The 19,797-nt window shown below is 64.1% G+C and overlaps 2 protein-coding genes across 7 annotated transcripts; both read right to left on the reverse strand.

The window, feature by feature from the left end:
• Positions 1 to 3,050: 3,050 nt before the first annotated feature.
• On the reverse strand, positions 3,051 to 5,352 carry MYL7 (myosin light chain 7). 4 transcript variants are annotated; one of them, XM_080819094.1, is made up of 7 exons: positions 4,987 to 5,352; positions 4,673 to 4,786; positions 4,411 to 4,486; positions 4,000 to 4,104; positions 3,537 to 3,615; positions 3,387 to 3,435; positions 3,051 to 3,220 (listed from the first exon to the last, which is right to left on the reverse strand). In XM_080819094.1, the coding sequence occupies exons 1-7, from the start codon at positions 4,987 to 4,989 to the stop codon at positions 3,119 to 3,121; spliced, it is 528 nt and encodes a 175-aa protein (XP_080675220.1). In that variant the 5' UTR covers positions 4,990 to 5,352; the 3' UTR covers positions 3,051 to 3,118. The 4 variants fall into 4 exon arrangements, with proteins under 4 accessions (XP_080675220.1, XP_080675222.1, XP_080675221.1 ...); XM_080819096.1 differs by having other exon boundaries at positions 4,673 to 4,778; positions 4,987 to 5,210; XM_080819095.1 differs by having other exon boundaries at positions 4,856 to 5,017.
• A 1,483-nt stretch (positions 5,353 to 6,835) lies between these two features.
• Positions 6,836 to 18,605, reverse strand: GCK (glucokinase). 3 transcript variants are annotated; one of them, XM_080818128.1, is made up of 10 exons: positions 18,426 to 18,605; positions 14,205 to 14,367; positions 13,898 to 14,052; positions 12,844 to 12,963; positions 11,697 to 11,792; positions 11,442 to 11,541; positions 9,749 to 9,932; positions 8,762 to 8,917; positions 8,096 to 8,329; positions 6,836 to 7,926 (listed from the first exon to the last, which is right to left on the reverse strand). In XM_080818128.1, the coding sequence occupies exons 1-10, from the start codon at positions 18,456 to 18,458 to the stop codon at positions 7,782 to 7,784; spliced, it is 1,386 nt and encodes a 461-aa protein (XP_080674254.1). In that variant the 5' UTR covers positions 18,459 to 18,605; the 3' UTR covers positions 6,836 to 7,781. The 3 variants fall into 3 exon arrangements, with proteins under 3 accessions (XP_080674254.1, XP_080674253.1, XP_080674255.1); XM_080818127.1 differs by having other exon boundaries at positions 6,844 to 7,926; positions 8,770 to 8,917; positions 18,426 to 18,586; XM_080818129.1 differs by lacking the exons at positions 8,762 to 8,917; positions 9,749 to 9,932; positions 11,442 to 11,541; ... (3 more) ...; positions 14,205 to 14,367; positions 18,426 to 18,605 and adding an exon at positions 8,439 to 8,733 and having other exon boundaries at positions 6,844 to 7,926.
• Between the last annotated feature and the right edge of the window lie 1,192 nt (positions 18,606 to 19,797).

Below are 19,797 nucleotides of genomic sequence, written 5' to 3' on the forward strand. Positions count from 1 at the left end.
AAAACCAGGTGGGGAAAGACAAGCTTTCTAAGGAGAACGCGCTAAGAAAAGGAAGGAGAAAATCTGTGTCCTTTTTCGGACAGTATTAACTTCGGGAGTATTAACTTCGTCTTAGTTTTAATGTGCCCTTACAGGGGTCCCTGCCGGCCACTGCTCAGAGCCCAGGTGAGGGACTCCAAGGCCCCACAGCCTCCGGGGCCTCCCTGAACAAAAGTGTTTGGCGGGGGGTGTCTCGCTCCCCACGGGGTCTGGGGACATCAGCCTCCGCATCCAGGCCTGCAGGGCACTGGGGAAGATGGGGTGGTGGTTCGCTTGCAGCCCCCGAGTGTGAGCCCCTGGCGGAGGAGGGAGGGGCCGGAGCTGTCAGAAGCTCTCCCAGGGAGCCCTGGGTGATTCTAGACGTGGCCCCAGTGAGGGCAAGCGGCTAGGAGACCTCCTCATGGACTCCTCTTAGCAGGCTGTGGGTGAAGTGTGGCGAGGCCACCTCAGGACCTGGGCAGGGGTCGGGGGGCGGTGGTCCTCACAGCAGCGAGGCTTCCGGGGCTCATAGGAAAACAGGAAGTCAGGGCGATTAGGATGCCGCCTCAACAAGGTTTCCCTTGGAGGCACAGGTGGCGAGGGACCCCGAGTCCCCGAGCTCAGCCCCTCGGGTGTGTGTCCAACAAGGTCGCACTCCCAGGCCTGACCCTCTGTGAGCAGGATTGTATGGTCTCTGCTCTGGACACAAGACCTTCCCTCGCTTCGGCAGAACACGCAGATGCAAGCCTGCCAAAGGGGCTTCGGTCGGCTGGGTTTGCGGAGAGCGCTGGCCTGGCCCGTTTCCTGGTTAGCATCTGGGCGCCCCAGAGTCTACAGGCTGGCCATACAGCCAACAGCGCGTCCGGCGGAGAGGGGACGGGAGCCAGAAATGAGGGCCACCCACGGCCCCTGAAGGTGCCTCGGAGCCGCAGCGAGGAGGGAGAAACAGGGACGGTTTCAGTGATGCTTGTTTTCAACCCAACACTGGAAAGCAGTGTCCTTTCAACGTGGAACCATACACAAATCCCCAATGAGATATTTTCCATTCTTTTTTGTGTGACATCTTCAGGACATCGTTCCATCTGAACTCATAGCGCATTTCAAGGGCTCCATAGGCACGGTGGCCAGTGGCTACCGTCCTGGGCTCTCCGCCTCTCTCCCATCCCGGCCTGTTTCCCTTGTCCACGTCTCTCTCTTTCTTTCGTTGACGCCCCACACATGAACCCTCGGCTCTCAGTTTACTCCAAACTAGTTAATACAGGCAGTTTGGGTGCAGAAAGGACTAACCTTACCAAATAACTACACCAGGAGTGGGAAAAGAAAACTTTGGAAAGCAGAATTGTGACCTGCATACAGATATGCAGTGAACACCTGTCACAGGTTTTAGGTACTCAGGGCACTGGGGGGCTCGGGGTAAAGCGTCTGCCGTCCGCTCCGGTCATGATCCTGGGCTCCTGGGCTGGAGACCCGCATGGGGGGGGGTCCCTGCTCAGTGGGGAGCCTGCTTCTCCCTCTGCCTGTCACTCCCCCTCTTTCAAATAATAAGATCTTAAAAAAAAAACAAAACAGATTTTATGTACCCGTTAGTTCCGAGGGGACCAATAACGAGCGGTCAGTTACCGCGCATCCTGTGTTACGTGTGTTGTGCCCGGCGTTCTTGCCGTAAAGGAAGCCCGGGAAAGGAGCATCAGGAACACCATCACGAGGAGGGAATGCAGCGCTGTCTTGTATTTACTGGGAAGAAGTCAGCACGGAAGTGGCCCTCTGTGGTTCAGACCCATGCGTTCAGGGTCAAGGGAACCGTTCAGGGACGCTGGAAGGAGGCTGCTCTCCGCACAGGTGCAAAGCTGGCTTCCTCTGCGGAGAAGGGGGAGACCGAGGTGGTCGCAGGTCTAGGGACGGGAACCTGTGGCCTTGTTGGTCGCCTACGACTTGAAGACGACGAGGAGGTCACAGAGGCCCCACAGAACCAGCCCCCGGTTCTGCTCTGCATGGAAGACGCCTGTGAGCCGTCCGCTGGGTCTCACGTTTCTCTGCGGAGGCTTAGATTATCCCTGACTTTCTGAAATCAGTTTGTTGAACAAGCAGAACTCCGGTGCGAATGGAGGCTCTTAAGCTGGCCCGGTTGTGTCCCTGCACCCCCCCCCATCCCTGCTCGGGCAGCTCCAGGACTTTCGTGATCATGAGTCAGTATGAGAAAGTGCTAGAACTTTGAATTTCAAGTCTCAGCGTCGTATTTAAAATTGTCAAGTTCCAGATAAAAACAGAGACCGAACACCTCTCCATGTGAAAATGCCTTTCCTCTTGCTTGCCTCCAGGGAAGGAAAGTGTTCCGCCCCCCAGCTCTTCCCACCTCCCAGCTCGGGGTGGGGTGGGGGGCTGCAGCCAGGCTGGGGGAGGGGAGGTCCTACTTTGTGCAAGGGACTGCCTGTCTCCCTCCTCCCCTCCTGCTGCCCTCCAGTTCCCTAGATAAGATAAGCCGAGTCCCCTCCACACCCTGGTTTCTGCAGGTGACAGGGGGATGGGACACCAAGAGTCTTTCCAGAGAAAGGCCCTCCCTCTCTCCAGCCTTTACCACACCCCACGCCCTCCGCCACCGCCAGAGGCCTTTTCCTCTCTCTGGAAGCGACTTGCACGTGCTCTGGTGTGTACCTTGCTTGCATTTCCAAAATGAAGTGAGTTTATGTTTTTGAATGGGTTCCTGAGCCTTCCACAGGGGGCCCAGCATGCGCGCACGCACACACACACACACACACACACACACACAGGTGCAGGGAGGCCCACCAGCGGGGCCCTAGCAGAATGGAGGTGGAGCGCAGGGCCCCCCTGTGGCTGGTGCGGGCCTGATGGAGGCCATTCAAAGCCCCGAAGTCCGTCTCCTAGATGTGTCCTCACCCGTAAAGTGGGCACACGCCGGCCCACCGTCGCAGAGCAGTCCGGGGTGGCCCGAGCTGAGCCGTCCAGTGGCTGGGTCCCTCCGCTCCCCCTGCTGGCCCCCACCCCATCCGTCCCAGACAGGCCACTACTGCAGGTGTGATTGGGAAACAGCATTTATTGTGGTGTCCCCACGGGCCAGCCCCGACTCGCAGCTGCGCCGAGCTCACTCCTCCTTCTCGTCCCCGTGGGTGATGATGTAGCACAGAGACTTGTAGTCGATGTCCCCCGCCAGGTCCATGGGCGTCAGGGCGAACATCTGCTCCACCTGCGGGGGGGGGGGTCGTGGTCAGAGGCAGACAGGTCAGGGGGCCTGCGGTGACCCGAGGGAGACCTGTGACCCCAGCCCTCCCCACGGACTCCCAGCCCAGTGCCCTGTGGCGAAGAGCCCTGTGAAGGGGAGGGGAGGGCCTCGAAGGAACCAGAATCCTCACCTCAGCCGGAGAGAACTTGTCTGCCTGGGTCAGGAGAAGCTGCTTGAACCTGGGGAGAGCCAAAGGCGGGCTATGAAGGCTCCCACGGCCCAGGTGGCCGCCCTCCCCCAGGGCCCCCCGAGGATTCTGTACCCCTTCTCGCACACTTACTCATCCTTGTTCACCACACCCTTGCCATTGGGGTCGAACATGCGGAAGGCGCTCAGGATGGCTTCCTCGGGGTCCGTCCCTGGGAGCCCGGGTGGGGGGAGCAGGTGAGCACTGGTGCCCGCAGCCTCCCAGCCCCCACCCAGGAGGCCCCCGGGGTGCGGGAGGCCTGTTCTGTCCCAGGAGAGGAGGGAGGGCCTGTCCTGATGGAGCGCCCTTTGGGGCCCAGAGAGGCTAGGACCAGCCATCCTTGGGGCAGGCCTGACCAGGAGACCAGGATTTGGACTTGGGAGTGAGGCTGACTGGGGGGTCGGGGTGCCAGTGCCCACGGGTCGGGGAGGCAGGGGAGAGCTCCATGGGCCCTGGGTGGGCCTGGGCCAGGGAGAGTCCAGTCGAGGCCTGGGTGGGGCTCGGGAGGGGTTCAGGCGGCTTCCAGGCCGGGAGACCCAACCCAGCCCTGGCTGACCGTTCAGCTTCTCGCCGAAGAGCGTGAGGAAGACGGTGAAGTTGATGGGGCCCTTCCCCTCCTGCAGCATGGCGTCCAGCTCCTGTTCCGGAACGCTCACCTTCCCTGGCAGCAGCGGGGCATGGGATGGACACGGGCCCGGCCCGCCTCCCCTCCTGCCCAAGCCGGCCCCCCTCCTTCCCTGCCACAGAACGATGGGGAGCTGTGGCCAGTGCGCGGGAGGTGTGTGCGAGCCCACTGAGGGGGAGGGAGGTGGGAGCGGGGAAGGAGGGAGGCGGGCGCTGCCTGGCCAGGGGGCCTGTGCTTTCTCAGTGGGGATCCCGCCAGCCCGCTGAGCCAGAGCGGGAGCCGCGGCCCCGGTGTGAGCAGCCGCCCTCTCCTCTGCCAGCCGGGGAAGGCGAAGGCACTCACCGAGCTGGGAGTAGGTCTCCCGAAGGTCTGACTTGCAGATGATGCCGTCACGGTTCTGGTCGATGCAGCTGAAGGCCTGGGCGGTGGGGGGCACCGTCCTTCAGGGGGAACAGCCCCCGCCCCGGGGAAGGCCGGAGTGGGGGAGGGGTCCTGGAGGGTGGACGGACCGGGAGGGGCCGGGACGACCGAGTACCGGGAAGAGGGGGTATAGGCAGGGTGGGTGCCAGGGCCGGTCCCAGGCCACTGGGGTGGGGGCACTCACCTCCTTGAACTCCTGGATCTGGGCTTGCTCAAACATGGAGAACACGTTGGAAGAGCCTCGCTGGGCCTGCTTGGTGGCCGCGGCCTTGCCCCGGGTCCCCGCCTTCCTGCTGGCCTGCAACACTGTAGGTGGGGAGAGGCCCTTTCCCCGGCTCCCCAAATACTCCTCCCTCCCCATGCACACCTCCTGAGCACTCCCAGGAGAGCACTCCCAGGTCTGGCTCCTCTTCCGGCCTCACGTCGCCAGCGTTCTTCCCCTTCCCACAGGACAGCACCCGAGAGCCTGCTGGCCTCCGGCTAGCGCCCGGCACTCACCATCCTCTCTCCGTGGCAGCCGGCTTGCTGCAAGGGGCCCCCAGCCCCTTTTACGTTTTAGCCTTATCACCTGGAGCGCCAAATAAGGACAGGAAGAGAGGACAAGCCCAAACTTGGCAGCCCTGCCTGGGCTGGGGGAAGACAGGGCCCCAGGCAGATTCCAGCCACGTTCCCGGTGACCTTCAGGCCCCCTGATGTCTAACATCCAGACATCCACCCGTCCAGCAGCAACGGCTCCCAAGGGCAGAGCTCACAGGCTCACAGCTCTCCGCCGCTCTGGGTGCTGAACGAGGTATCGCTCCGCATGAGATGTCTCCCGTATTACCCCCACCTGACTGTGTCTCCTGCAGGCCCAGTCTAGAACCTGCCCCGTCCAAGGAGACAGCAGAAGACAGCATGCGGAGGACTGGCCTGAGGCCTCTACTGGGCTGGGGAAGTACAATGGGTATTTCTGAGGATGGTCTCTGGCCTGAGACCCCCAGGGATTCCCAGAGTTTGGGTGGACAGTGGCCCTGGCCTTTGGCCCCTCTGACAGAGGGCAGAAGGCAGCCCTGAGCTGGCTGTGACCCCAAGTGAACCTGTGTGCGAGGCGTGTTTGGAACATGGTGTACGACCTGCGCCCCCGGCATCCCCTTGGACCCGCAAGAAAGTGGTCATGAGTCCTTCCTGTGAGATGCCACTGCGGGCCCCGGGCTCACCCCACTCTGCTGCAGGCCTGCCTGCTCCTTTAGGGCCCCGAGAAGGACTGGGGGCTGGGGACCTTCTAGAACAGACGTCATGGGCCCATTGGCTGCCCTCTGGAACCCGGAGCAGAGGAGAGGGCCCACTGGCTGTCCTCCCTCCCCTGGAACCGGGCTCTTTGCAACTGCGCCCTGCCCCCGGGGGGGACAATGCAGAGGCCGGCTGGTAGAGCCCGCGTTTGGGTGGTGCGTGAGACCCCAGGCCTCTTTTGTGCAACAAAAAGAGTTTGGCGGCACCTCCGTCCGTCTCCGGAAATGAAATCCGTAAAATACATAACCTGCCCTCAAAGGGAACGTAAAAATCAAGGGCAGCCTCCGAACCGCAGAGAAAACAGCTTAAGAAGTAGCTTACGTCGGCACGGGGTCCTACATGGATGCCGAGACCCGAGGACTGCTGTGGGGTCACCGGACCCTTGCGCAACGTCCCAGTGCATAATCGGGATTCAGGAGACCTAAGACGATCTGACCCGGTCCCCCACAGGACACCCGGAAAAACCAGAGAACGTCTCAAAGCCACGGCTCTGGGTTGAGTTCCGAATCAAACAACAGTCACTGTGGGTCCGTGGTTCCTCTCATCGCAGAGCGCGCCTATGTTCTAACTCCACAACGTGCGGACCATAATGGGGCACAGCTGAGAGAGGGCGCCAGGCCTGGCCCAGCTAACTCAGAGCAGGCACGTCACGTCACCCAGGAGCCCCTGGAAGGACCTCGGCAATCACCCTCCTCTCCTCCCATCACTGTCACAACCCAAGTGGCTCCAGGGGGCCCCAGCGGAGACCAGCCCTGTCCCACCTCCCAGAGCAGCACCCCGGCCTCCAACTCCTTCCCAGGTGCTCCCAGAGGCAATCAGAGCCCGCGGGTCCCCACGTACATCCCGCAGACGGCCAGCCAGGGGCCAGGCCAAGCCGGTATGTCCAACCACCCTCCCGCTGAGGCCACCTCTGTTCCCACAGCCCAGTGTGTCCCTTCACGTTCCCCAGCGCAGCTGGCTGGAGGGCACGGTGAGTTTCCAGACACCGAGGCTTGCGGAACGTCTGTGCACATGTGACCATGTCTCCATATTGTCCCCCTGCCCTTATGCCCAGAGATCAAAGGACACTGGTCAACGCCATGTTCTAAACTTTTAAAACGTTTAATTAAAAAAGCCACACGGTCACAGGTTGGGCGTGGGAGCTTGGTGTGGCGCACAGAGGTCTGGTGAGAAAAGAGAAGCCTGGGTGGCCCCTCGTGTGCTGAGTGCTGACCTCTCCTTCTCCGTCAGCCCTGTGGGAGCCCAGGACCCCACCACGGAGGTGCTCCCAGGCCTGCCTGGGGGTGTGAGGGGGGAAGTCCTCCTCATCCTGGTCCCTCCGGGCACACAGGGGCTATAGGGGCTCTGTGTCCTGCACCACCTGGAAGGTCCACCCCAGAGCCACACGCCACTCACGGATGGTGGCAGGAGAGCAGCAAGGACGCCATCTCCAAGCCTCGGGGTACAGGCAGCCTCCAGGGTGGGGCCGGTCCTCTCCCATTTCCCGGTCCCCAGCAGGCATGAAAACAGCCAGGCCTGGGTGACCGGCAGCCTCTGGCCCCCTGTGGAACCCCACTCTAGGTCTGGCCAGGTCAGCTGCTTCCCCAGTGGGTTGAGTTCCCAGGCGGAGGCGGGGGGGTGTCCAGAGCAGGCCCCGGGCGAGGCTGGGTCAGGCTGAAGGCTCCAAGAGGAGGCAGTGTGGGCATGCAGCCAAGTCTTGACTCCCTTCCGGGTCCTTGATTCCAGTCACACAGGTGAGGGACTTTGTGGGGTCTCCATGCCTGCTCACCTCAGCCCCAAACCCAGTCAGGGCCCGGGGCTGTCCCACCAACCGCCTCTGAGACAAGAGGCCTGCCCCGGGGCCCCGAGATTCCCCGTGGGCCCTTCCCCATCTTTGGGGGAGGCAGTGGGGATGGGAGGCATCCAGGGTCCTTACAAAGAGAGACCTCTTTCCTGGGCGAGGGTGGGGCATCCGTGGGGAACACATCCCCCGGGTCCCAGGTCCAGCGAGCCACTGCCTCCTCCTTGCCTGGTGGCCTCCGCGGTCACTGGCCCAGCATGCAGGCCTTCTTGCAGGCCACCGCCGAGATCAGGGCCGCGCCCCGGCCACTGCCCTCCTCCGACTCGATGAAGGTGATCTCGCAGCTGGGCGTCAGCCTGCGCACGCTGGTATGGAACCTCTCCTTGAAGCTGCGCGGGGGAGCAGGGCTGCCGTTCCTCCCCCGCACGCGCTGACCCCCGCCCGCCCCCGCAGCAGCGCGAGCAGTGAGCCCGGGGGGCCCCGGGGACAGCCCTGGGGGTTCCACTCGCCTTGCGCCCGAGGCGCACGCGGGGCCGCGGGACGACCGCGGGGGCTCACCTGGGGTGCAGCTTGTACACCGAGCCGTCCACGCCCACGGTGATGCGCATCACGTCCTCGCTGCGGCTCTCGCGCATGCGGTTGATGACGCCCGCCAGCCCCGCGGCGCACATGTGCGCGGCGCGCGTGGACACGCTCTCGCAGGCGCGGCGCACGATGTCGCAGTCGGTGGCCGAGGGCCGCAGCCCCAGCGTGCTCAGGATGTTGTAGATCTGCTTGCGGTCGCCCGAGTCGCTGCGGGGGGCGGGAGGGTCGCGTGTCGGGGGAGGGTCGCTCGGCCCCGGGCCAGCCGGACCCCGACCCCGACAGCGGCGGCCTCCTCCCCTCCCCCTGTCCACCTCACCCAGGCGAAGCGCGTGGGGCTCGGGCTCCACAGGGGAGCGGGTCCGACTCCGCCGAGGACCAGCAGTTACCGGTCACTGTGCCTCGCTCTAAGCCCAGGGCCTCCGCTCTAACGTGCGCGACCCTGGCGCGCCTCGGGGCTGGCGCGTGGAGGAAGTGGGACGATCTCCACGGCGGTGGGGAGTCACCGAGGGGACGCGTGGGCTGCGCCCTGGGCCCGGGTGCGTGCTCCCCTGCGGGCCACGTGCGGCGCGGACCCTCGCCCGGACCCCGGGGCACCCCCCACGCCTCGGCCCCGCCCCGCGCCCCACGCGCCCAGCGCACCTCTCCACCTGCGACACGAAGCGCGTCTCGAAGGCGCCGCGCGTGCGCAGCTGTTCCGAGGCCTCCCCGCGGAAAAGCAGGTTTTCGTCCACGAGTTTGAGCAGCACGAGCCGCACCAGCTCGCCCATGTACTTGCCGCCGATGAGCTTCTCGTACCTGCCCGGAGGGCGGCCGGGTCACCCCACGCCCGGCCACGAGGAGGCCAGGTAGTGCCCTGCGATGCCCCGCCTCCAGACCTGGTGCGCGCCTGCTCTCCTTTATGTCAAGCAGGACTGCAGGGTTAGGAAGCGCCCCGGGGCCTCGGGACCGCACCCTGCCCCACTGAGGGCGTTGGTCCAGGGTGCGGCCTTCCTCCCAGGGCCCCGCGCCCAGCGCACACTGTCCTCCCAGGGCCGCGCGGTGGGTGCTGTTCTCCTTGACCCGCGGCGGAGGGAGCTCAGGCTCAGAGGGGCTGGGGCCTGCCGGGGCCCTGGGCTCCTGGAATCCGCCAACGGGGCAGAAGCGCGCCCTGCGTCTTCGTCTCTACGGGCCCTGAATCCCACCAACCCAGCGGAGCGGCCGGAGTGCAGGAAGGCACGAGCGGCTACGCGGCTCCTTAGGCTGGCTGGACCCTGAGGAGCTCTGCCGGGCTGGTCCTCAAGCCGTTCAGACCAGCCCGCGGCATTTCCGGGAGCCGTGACTGGGGACAGGTGTCTACTCCGGGGAGCTCTGGGCTGAACGCTCTGAGCGCTGACTGGGGGTGTCAGAGCCTCCCTCTGCAGTGGTCACCGGATGGGCCACCTGACCCGTGATCCCGGCCCAAAGACCCTCTTTCTGGGGACCAAACCTCCCTGTCTCTCTCCCTGTGCCAGGTTCGCAGGGGCGCCTAGCGCAAGGGGTAGACGCCAGCTTGCAAGAAAGGATTGTCAGTTTGCTTTCCCTTGGAGCCGTTTAGAAACAAGCCTGCCTGAGCCGGGTGGGAGGGGGAGCCACGCAGGTGGTCCTTACAGCTGCTGGCCGGGGTTCAGGGAGTTCTCGTCCACCACACGGTCATACTCCAGCAGGAACTCGTCCAGCTCCCCGGAGTCCCCGAAGGCGCCCCACTCCGTGTTGACACACATGCGGCCCTCGTCCCCTTCCACCAGCTCCACGTTCTGCATCTCCTCCATGTAGCAGGCGTTGCAGCCTGTGCCTGTGGGGGCCGCGGGCCGGGCCGCAGGGGTGAGGGGTGGGGGAGCGGGGGCTGCAGTCCTGGGAGCCCACCTCTCCCGAGTCCCTCCACCTGCACCCCCGCAGAGCCCCCTGTGGCCCTGGCTTCCCCGCCTCCCTGCTGCAGCACCCACCGCTGCCTGGCCTGGAGAAGTGGGAAGGAGCCTCGGTTGCTGTGTGACCTCCCCTTCCATGAGCCCATCTCTTTGGGCTGTTCCCCGTCCCCAGTAAGGGACGGTAACACCTTAGACCCGGGTGCTTGGGAGGACAGAGTGAAACGGGGCGAGGTGCTTGGCCAACTACAGGTGTGCGTGGTTTTATCTCGGTTTACGCAGCAGCCTTGTTTTTTGGCACTTTACATACATGTGCTTGAGCTTCTGTCCTGGGCCCTGTTTTGGGGGGCATTGTAATTTACAGAGTCCATTGAACAATGGGGGTCTGGGGATGCAGGGCCGTCCAGTTTTTTTGGTGTGCGGATGTGTGTGTGTGTGTGTGTGTGTGTGTCTGTGTGTGTGAGAAAACCCCAGAAATCAAGACTTTGATGGGCATTCTCCCATTTTTGGGATCTTGGTTATTATCCTGTTTTTAAGCACTGAGCAGAGGGAGTGCAGGGCAGAGGTGAGCCCAGGCCAGCCCAGGCCATCTCTGCAGGGCTGTGCCCGAGGCAGGGGCTGCAGAGCCTACACACCAAGACAGGGTGTCTCGAGGAGCTGTGGCCCGACAGCTGCCCCGGGCAGCTCTGAAGGGGACCGCTGGGAAAGTGGGCTCTTGCTGCTTGCGTTTAGGCAGTGGACTCGGAGACGGCTTTCCGTTGGAAAGTCGAACATGGAGCGAGGAGATGTGAGCGGTGCGAGGAGGACAGCGCGAGGCCAGTGTGTGCCGTGGGAGACGGGTTTGTGAGGGCCGGCTCTCAGGGGCCCCGCAGGGCAAATGACTTCACCACTGACTTTCTGGGGAGCCGGAGCCCGGAGTCGGCAGCTGCATGTCCAGGGGACGACTGACCGGACGGGAGCCGTGCTCAGGGCCCACTGCGGACCCTCGAGAGCTCCTGGGAAAGGCTGAGGCCTGCCGGGGCCGGGGCTGCTCCCTTTCTGGCCTTCACTTCAGACGGGGACAGGAGGACCGTCTAGGAGGGGACGATGTCACCCATGCTTGTCCTCTTCCACGGGGACACATCTGTCCGGTTTGGTCAATTTACCAGCGAGGGGAATGTAGTTAAATCTCGATGGGCCCCCCGGACCGGTAGCCGGCATGTCCTCTGATGCCGGGACTTGTGAGTGTTCGATATACTAGCTGCAGGCAGGATGCCCCGCCTCTCCCCAAGGCCACCCCACATCCTGCCACCTGTGGGGTCCACGCCTGGCACTGGAGCCCTGCTCTGACCATCGCCCACGGCCCAGGACTTTCGGCCCTCACGCCTCAGGGCCGGGGATGAAGGCGGGCCAAGGCTGTGTGCTGCCAGTCCCGGATAGAGCCGGGCGTGAGTTCTTACCCACAATCATGCCGACCTCACACCGGCGGTCTTCGTAGTAGCAGGAGATCATGGTGGCCACCGTGTCGTTGACCATCGCTACCACGTCCATTTCGAAGTCCTGCCAAGAGGCCCAGAGGCACCAGTGATCGGGCTGGGGTGTTGGCTCGGGCTGCTCCAGGCTCGTCCGGCGGGGGGAGGGTCACCCAGGAGGCTGTCCCTGGCATCGTGGCCAGAGGGGAGGGGGGTTCTGAGGGCGGTCATGGGGTGCCTCACCCCTCTCCGTTTGATGGCGTCACGGAGGAGCCCCACGATGTTGTTCCCTTCTGCTCCAGAGGCCTTGAAGCCCTTGGTCCAATTGAGGAGGATGCCCTGAGGGGAGAGGAGGGGCAGGGTGAGGCGCCCCGCTTAGCTGGACTGTGGCTTTGAGCAGTGGCGGAGGCGACTCTCTCCAAATAGTCTGTTCCCGCGGGGTTGGCCTCCAGCCCACATGAGTGTTTCCAGGGGAAAGCCCGGGGCATCACCCAGAGTGATATAAGGCCGGGGTCCCTCCGCTGCAGTACACCCAAGGCGAAGACGGTAGGGTACAGTGGCGTCATCCCTTCCTCGAGGGTCTCCCTGGGCCCCTGAGTGGCCGGCCCCTGCTGCCCTTGTGCGCCGTGTGGCCCGGGCATGGAGGACCAAGGAGCCCTGCGCTGGCTGTCTCTCCGAGAGGTCGTGTGTGTGTTGTGTGTGTGTTGTGTGTGTTCACACACACACATAGACGTGTGTGTGTAATTCACATGTGTGTGTAATGTGTGTAATTGATGTGTGTACACACATAAACGCATGTGTGCGTGCGCTCATCGTGCACACACATGGACTTGGTGTGTGCACATGCGTGTATAATGCACACACGTGTGTGCATGTGTCCTTACATGTAGAAGTGACGGGTAGAAGCGTATCTATGATTGACCTGTGTGTGCATACAGGTGCGTGCGTGGCTGACTTCTGCGTGTCCGTGTGCGTGGATAATGTGCACGCGTGCGCGTGTGTGTCTGTGTGTGTGTGTCTGTGTCTGTGTGTGTCTGTGGGGGGCGGGTGACGGTGGCGGGTGGAGCCTTGGCCCAGCCCAGTCCTGCCGCCCACGCTGGTGGCCCAGCGTCACTCGGCTGTGCTGACCTGCCAGCGCCCTCCTCCCGCTCGCTCGCCTGTGCCCGGTCTGCGGCAGGGGACATCCTGCTGGCCTCGGGGGCTCTTTGGTTCAGGCAAACAGAACCAGCCGGATCTCAGTTTCCCAAAATCCCACAACAGGCCAGTGACAGAGCCATGGGTTGAGCCCAAGACTCTTTCCCGACACGGGGTTGCATTGGAGGCCTCGGGGAGTTCCCGGGGCGTCGTTCTCTGGGGAACGGGTCACCCCCCGCCCCCGACCTGGCCCCACCTTGTCGATGTCTTCGTGCCTCACGGGGAAGGAGAAGGTGAAGCCCAAGGGCAGTTTCTTGTGCTTCATCTGATGCTTGTCCAGGAAGTCGGAGATGCACTCGGAGATGTAGTCGAACAGCTGGAAGACAGGCCACGAGCGGGCCGTTGGCCGCAGCGCCCGCGTGGGCCCCGGGAGAGCACGGCCTCCCCGCCTGCCCTCGGCTCCGCCGGCCTGAGTGCTGCCGCCGCTGGGACAGCGCGACTCCAGGACCGGCCTTGTGCCCAGCCCAGCTGTGCGCTGTCGGCCTGTGCCTCCCGCTGGGCCCCGTGACGTCCAGCCGCAGACTTAGGACAGAGGCACAGCTGTGGCCGTCACTCGGATTTCTGTCTCTACCACCCAGAGTGGCCTTCGCTGCCTGCAGGTGTCCTGGCTGCCCATGCCCGGTCCTGCTGGGGACTGGCCCTACCCTGCTCGTGTGGGCCTGGCCCCAGCCCCGGGTGCTCCTCCGCGCCCTGCTGATGGTCCTTGTTCCCTGCTTGGCCGCACCGTCCACACCAGCGCTGCTGCTTCGTTCATGGCCAGTCTGACTGCATGCAGGGGTGTGGCGAGGACCAGGCTGCCCCGGGACTCCTGCCTTGAAACCCTGGTCCCCAGGGGATGGGTTCTGCCTCTGCCCACCTCCCCGGGTCGTGGTACTTCTGTACCCTCTCCTGAGCCCTCCCCACGGGCAGGGTAGCATTCCCGCCTGGGCAGACATTATGACTGCAGTCACCCCACTTGGTGTCCCTGCTGGTAGCAGGTGGGGGGTGGGCACACGGGGAGAAGGCAGGGCACACAGGCTGCTTGGACCAGCACGTTCTCTCCGCCGCCCTGTCACACGTCTGAGCCTTCTGGGAAATGGAGCAGGGAGGTGACCTGCTGGGGCCAGCTGCCTCCCTGGGCCCTCTGAGGCTGCTTGGCTGTCCTGCCCATGGGTGCCCCTGGCCCTGGTAGATAGGTGGGCCCTCCCACCAGGACTGGCGAGCTAGAGATCCCGTGCAGACTTGACCCCGGCCCCGGCCCGGCTGCTCACCATCTCCGCGGTGCCGGTCATGGCGTCCTCGGGGATGGAGTACATCTGGTGCTTGGTCGTCACGCTCCACTGCCCCTCCGCGCCCTCCCCCACCTTCACCAGCATCACCCTGAAGTTGGTGCCACCCAGGTCCAGGGAGAGGAAGTCCCCGACTTCTGCAGCCACAGGGAGAAGGGCATCAGCCTTGGGGCTCTGGCCGGCAGGACCCCAAGTCCAGGGAGAGAAGGAGAGAAGGGAGTGGGGGCATCAGAGGTCCGAGCCGTAAACAAGGCCCCGGGGGCCCCTCCCTGCCCGCCGGGCGGCGAACCTGAGCCCTCCGGGGTGGAGCGCACGTAGGTGGGCAGCATCTTCACGCTGGCCTCCTCGTGGGTCTCCAGCCGCAGGCCCCGCGCCATCTCCTTTTGCATGCGCCGCATCACCTTCTTCAGGTCCGCCTCCTGCAGCTGGAAGTCGGCCAGGATCTGCTCGGCCTGTGCGGGGCGGGGCGGGGGAGCAGCCGCGTGGAGCCGGGGCCTGGATGCCCCGACTCACGGGGGCCCCCCACACACCGGGGGGCTCCTTTGCGCCCCGGCCCTGGGTCCGAGACGACCCCTCTGTTCAAATTCCCCGTGAACCAGCCGAAAACCTAGAACGGCAGAGCTCCAAGGGCAGCCCCGAAACACGCGTGGCCCGAGGCATGCTGGACGGGGAGGGGCAGAGGCAGATGCGGCAGGCCCTCCCCGCAGCTCAGACGCCCACTGTGGGGTCCCTGCCACGCTGACCAGGAGAGTGGGTGAGACAGGGCGGGAAGAGCCTGTCTGGAGGTCAGCGGGTGGCTGGCCTGTCACATCTGGTCATTCTCCCGCCAGAATTAACACTGAGGGAGTGTGTGGGCCAGTGTGCGCGAATGGAGCCCGTTTAAGAAAGGCAGCCCCTCGCCTGGGTCGCTCAGTCGTTAAGCCTCTGCCTTCGGCTCAGGTCATGATCTCAGGGTCCTGGGATCGAGACACATCGGGCTCCCTGCTCAGCGGGAAGCCTGCTTCTCCCTCTCCCACTCCCCCTGCTTGTGTTCTTTCTCTCGCTGTGTATCTCTGTTAAAAAATAAATAAAATCTTAAAAAAAAAAAAAAAAAGAAAAAGGCAGCCCCTCCCCAGCCCAGGGTACAGCCCACGACCGGGCCAAGCCAAGCACAGCTATCCTGCGCCCCTTTGCTGGTGATCTGGTTTCGCCCCGGGCACGTGGCCCAGTTCTGGCCAATGACAGGGAAAGAAAAGTCTGATTTTCGCAGGACCTTCTCTTCCCTGGAAGGTCGGTGCCCCTGTAACTGCGAACACAGCAGAGTAAGGGTGCGACGGGCGTGATGGCTGGCACCACAGCAGCTGTCCTGTGACAATGTGGAGTCAGGGCTGTCGGTGGGGAGGGATGACGGAGAGGGGCAGAGCAGCCGGGCCCTGAGGCACCGGCCAGCTCTGGGCCCTCCCGCCTCCGCGTGCTAGTTGTGGGAGCAGACATGAACCACTGGAAGCTGGAGTTAAGCCAGGTTTTCGGCTCCCTGCAGCCGACAGCATTCCTAAAGGATACAGGTCCTTCCTTGGGGACCATGTCCCTGCACTTAAAGTTTAAACCCAGGGAAGGTCACAAGGGGATGGGGCTGACCGTCACGGACAGAACACACCGAGCCAGACGCCGGCGTTTGCCAAGCCACTCTGCAGCTCTGGGCCCAGGGAGGGGGGCACAGGCCCGGGACGCCCTCCTCCTTGGTGGAGCAATCCAGGCCATTCTCAGGGGCCCATGGCCACAGGCTGGCCCCCTCTGTCTTGTCTTTCACAAGCTTTCAAATGTAAAATTTACCAGCAAGGAGTAGAGACATTAACATTCGCAGAATTCTGCTAACGTGCCACGCCCTGCGCACGCTGGCCATCTCGGTTCGCTGGGAAGAGGTGGCCGCATCGGCTGCGAGAAGAGCCCAGGCTCGCAGAAGCCTCCTGGGAGCCGTGCCTCGTAGCCTGCACCCGGCTGAGCACAGGGGACCTGCTGTCCGAGGGCCCCGAGAGACTGCTGGGCATCTCGGCGGGGACAGAACTATCCAGACGGACGTGATGTAGGACAGCGCAGACTCTCACCAAGAGCCAGGCAGACCGCGCGACGCCCGGCCGCAGGCCCCGCCCCGCTGCTGTGGCCGCCCTCTTGGTGGCCATGACCCAAGACTCATGAGGGGCTCTGGGCCACAGGCTTCGCCCTCTGTGTCCAGGCCCACCGTGGGTCCTTGCCGCTGCCCGTGGGTGAAACCCCGTCTGCTGGCTCCCAGGTCACAGAGTCCCTTCTGCGGAGCCCCAGAAGTCACAGGCAGTCAAACCACCAGGTCAAAGGGCAACATTTAATTTCCTAAACCTAGCTGTTTCTCTGCAAGGACTCGTTCTATGGGAAGGGTCCCGAAAGCATGTAGGGGCTCGGAGTGCTGGGACTCGGGAAGACCCCACGTCCATCTCGGGACGTCGTGGCCCCCTGCCGGGACGCCGCAGGAGTGGAAGCAGCGGAAGGGGGAGACGGCTCCGCTCTGCCCATACAGCTGCATCCGGCCGTGGGTCCCACTTGTCCCGTACAACGTTCTCAAAAGCTTGAGTTTGCTGCCGACATTTAAATAGAGACACTGTCCAGACAAATCCGGGTTTGGCAGTGTTTCTGCAAAAGCAGTTCTGCGTTCTCGCTGGGGCTGTGGGTAGGCCACCCACCCGGGCAGGGTGTGGCGGGGAGCCCGTCCCTAGCCACGGGGCGCTGTGCAGGGGACACCAGGTCTGGGAGGTTCCTCTAGTGGCCCAGGCTGACCCTGGCCTCCTGCACCCTTGCCTCCCGCGGTGAGGAGGGCCCTCCGGGCTGGGTCCAAGCCCCCTCCTCTTGTGCATCGGGGCCCCCTGTGCAGCTTGTCAGCGTGCAGCCCCGAGAGGACGGGGCTCTGACCTGTGCGGCCCCCTCAGCCCCAGGGCCATGTCTCTGGGGGACATGGGTGGGGTTCAAGTCATGGGGTGGGAGTCTGCCTCACAGAGCCCTTGGAGCATCCCCAGGGGCAGGCCCTGGATGCCAGGCCCTGCGCGGGGCACCCCCGGTTTTCCCTCATCATGAGTCATCACGCCCGGACGCAGGTGCCGCGGGAGGCCCCTTTCTTATGGTGAGGGAGCTGGGCGCTCTGGTCCGCCTTCTCTCGCCCACGGTGCCAGGAGGCTCGGACCTGGGTTTGCGCCTGGGCGCCAGCTCCGACCCCACCTCCCCACCCCACTGGGCTGCCTCCTGCCCCGTTTCAGGGCCCGAGGCCAGCCACTTCAGTCTCCTGGGAGCGTCATGCTGCTGTCAGTTGAGCTGGCCTAAAGGACCTGCCTGGGTGGCCTGGGAGGGCAGGGTGCTGCCCGAGGAGCCCTGAGAAGCTCCCTGTCCCCCTCCCCTCAGCCAGGCCTTGGGGGAACAAACAAAGCTCAGAGCCTATCCCCCCTTCTTCCCACAACACTCCCCACCCCCACTTGCCAGGAGGTCACAGGACACATTGCTGGGGCTTATGGCTACATCCAAAGATGGGCGGGGGTCTCTTGCCTGATTGTCTCCCCCAGGTTCCAGGCAGGCTGCCCAGTGCTCTCTGACGTAGGGGCTCCCCGACCTGGTTCTCCTGGACCGGGCATCCTTTACCCCAGGAACAGGTGGGCAACAGCCCCAGGGTCACCCACTGTGTGTCCACAGCCACCCGAGATCCCAGAAGCCTCAGAGTCAGGCTGCCGCTGGCCCCACGACAGGCTCACACTGGCCCCCGCAGCTCTGGGACTGGCCCTGGAACCCACAGGTCCTCCCAGCGGTTGCGCAGGGACCTCACCCCCTGGTCCTCGGGGGCCCACGGCTCCATACAGGCCGGCCGCCCAGCACTGTGCCAGGGTAGAAAGCGCCTTCGGGCCTTTCCCTCAGTGTCCTCATCTGTTAAGAGGGGGCACCCCTAAGCACGCTGCTTCTTCTCTGAGTCCCTGGGAGGACGTCCCAAAGCGATGAATGCTGTATTCAGGGAGCAGGCGTGCTCCCGATGCCATCCCCGTCATCCCTATCCCAACAGCCTGACCTCTCCCATTGCTTCCAGCCTGGATACCGGACGACCGTGTCCAGGCCCGGGGCCATAAGGACTGTGTACACACGGATGCCTGGGCCCCCAGAGAGGTTCCACTCCCTGAGGTGGGGCGGGTGGGGTGGGCAAACCGGGAGCCTGGTCTCAGCACATCTAGATGACTGTTAGCCGAGGGGAGATGGGTACCAGGGGGCAGAGGGCCGTGTGAGGCCCGAACTCGGGACAGTCTGGCCTGGGGAGCCCCATGAGCGAGTTCCCTAGAAGGCGCCGTCCCTGCAGACCCCTTCTGGAGAGTCTGTACCGTGGGTGTCAGGAGGGGGCCGTGGGGAGGGGGTCAGGGACCGGCACCGCGGTCCCTTAGCCTGGATGCCTCCTTCCAGGGCTCCAGCGCCAAACCGAGCGCCCCGTGTGCCCCGGAGGAGGCACAGTGTCCCGCCCTGGGATGGTCCTTACCAGACTCGAGGCTGTCTGGGCCTCCGTCGCCATCTGTCCCAGGGGCCACGAGGTAGGCTTTGGGGGGAGGTGGGGACACCCCTGTCTGCTGAGGTGCGCGGCTAGGCTGGAGCCTGAGGCCCCCCTGTGCAGGTGAGGGCCCCCTCGTCGGACAGCTGCCCTCGGCTGGCCACCCGGGGCTTCTGCACGGAGCACTCGGCCCTCAGCTGCTGAAATACCGCACTCGTTGCCACCAGGTCAGGCGGGGCCAAAGGGCAAAGGGGACCTGCGTGGGGTCAGGGCTGACCAGGGCAGCGGGGCCAAGGCCGGGGGCGGTGTCCCTGCTCTCTGCACCCGGTCTGCGGATTAGTGCCTTCGGATTGGTGCCCGAGGTTCTGGGGAGGGGACCGAACTAGTCTGTCTGCCCTCCAGTCCTCGGAGGCGCGGGGGCAGGAAAGCGCAGTGGAGGGCAGCGCACCGGGAGGCCCCGGGTGGGCCTGGCCTGCAGGCTGCCCTGCTGCCAAGGGAATCCCCAGCAGGTCTGGGGGAGGCGGGAAAAGACCCAGGCTGCGAAGGGCCCTCCTACCCTGCTCTGCCCCCACCCTCCCGTCTCCCGTGGTGTGTCTCTTGGGCTGATGAGGCCGCAGGATTAATTGGGGGGGGGGTACTTAATACCTCATTTCGGCCAGTGAGAGCTGAGCCCGAGGGCCTGGGGAGGGTCAGGGAAGAAAAGAAGGGGTTTTTGAGACCGTGGGGTGCAGGGTGCGGGGTGTGGGGCCGCGGGATGCGGGATGTGGGGTGCGGGGCACGGAGCGCGAGACCGCGGGCTGCGGGGTGTAAGACGTGAGACCGCAGGGCGCGGGACGCTGCCCTAATGGCTGTGCCCAGCCCAGGGCCACCCCCCGGTGAAAAATGCTTGTTCTTGTCAGGGCTTCTAAACTAAATAATCAAAACCTGCCTCTAAAGGTCCGGAGGTCATTCTTGGGTTTTGGGCAGTAGAGGTCCAGGCAAGCGCTCACTCTGGATGCTGGACAGCACACAGTGTCCCCCCACCCCTGGCCCAGCCCCTGCGGGAGTGAACTTGTCATGGGGACATGCTGGCACCTGCGAGGCCCTGCTAAAATTAGCAGGAGCTCGTGAGGGGTTCGGGGATGGACAGTGGACAGACAGAATGCCAGACTCTCCCGCCAATGGCCAGTGTAGTCACCCCAGAGAAAGCCCTTGACACGATCGATCCCTTCCTAAAATAGAGCAAAAGCACCTTCACCAGACCCACTTGTGACAGGTCACCGACCCACCAGCATCTGGCTCTGAGCCACCGTTTTTCCGGTGTGTGCCATGATGGGTCTTGTCCTGGCTTTGGATCGGGGGTAGGGTGGTGGGGATCGTTCTG

The sequence above is a fragment of the Martes martes genome, assembly GCF_963455335.1.
Source record: "Martes martes genome assembly, chromosome: 11".
NCBI classification, from domain to species: Eukaryota; Metazoa; Chordata; class Mammalia; order Carnivora; family Mustelidae; genus Martes; species Martes martes.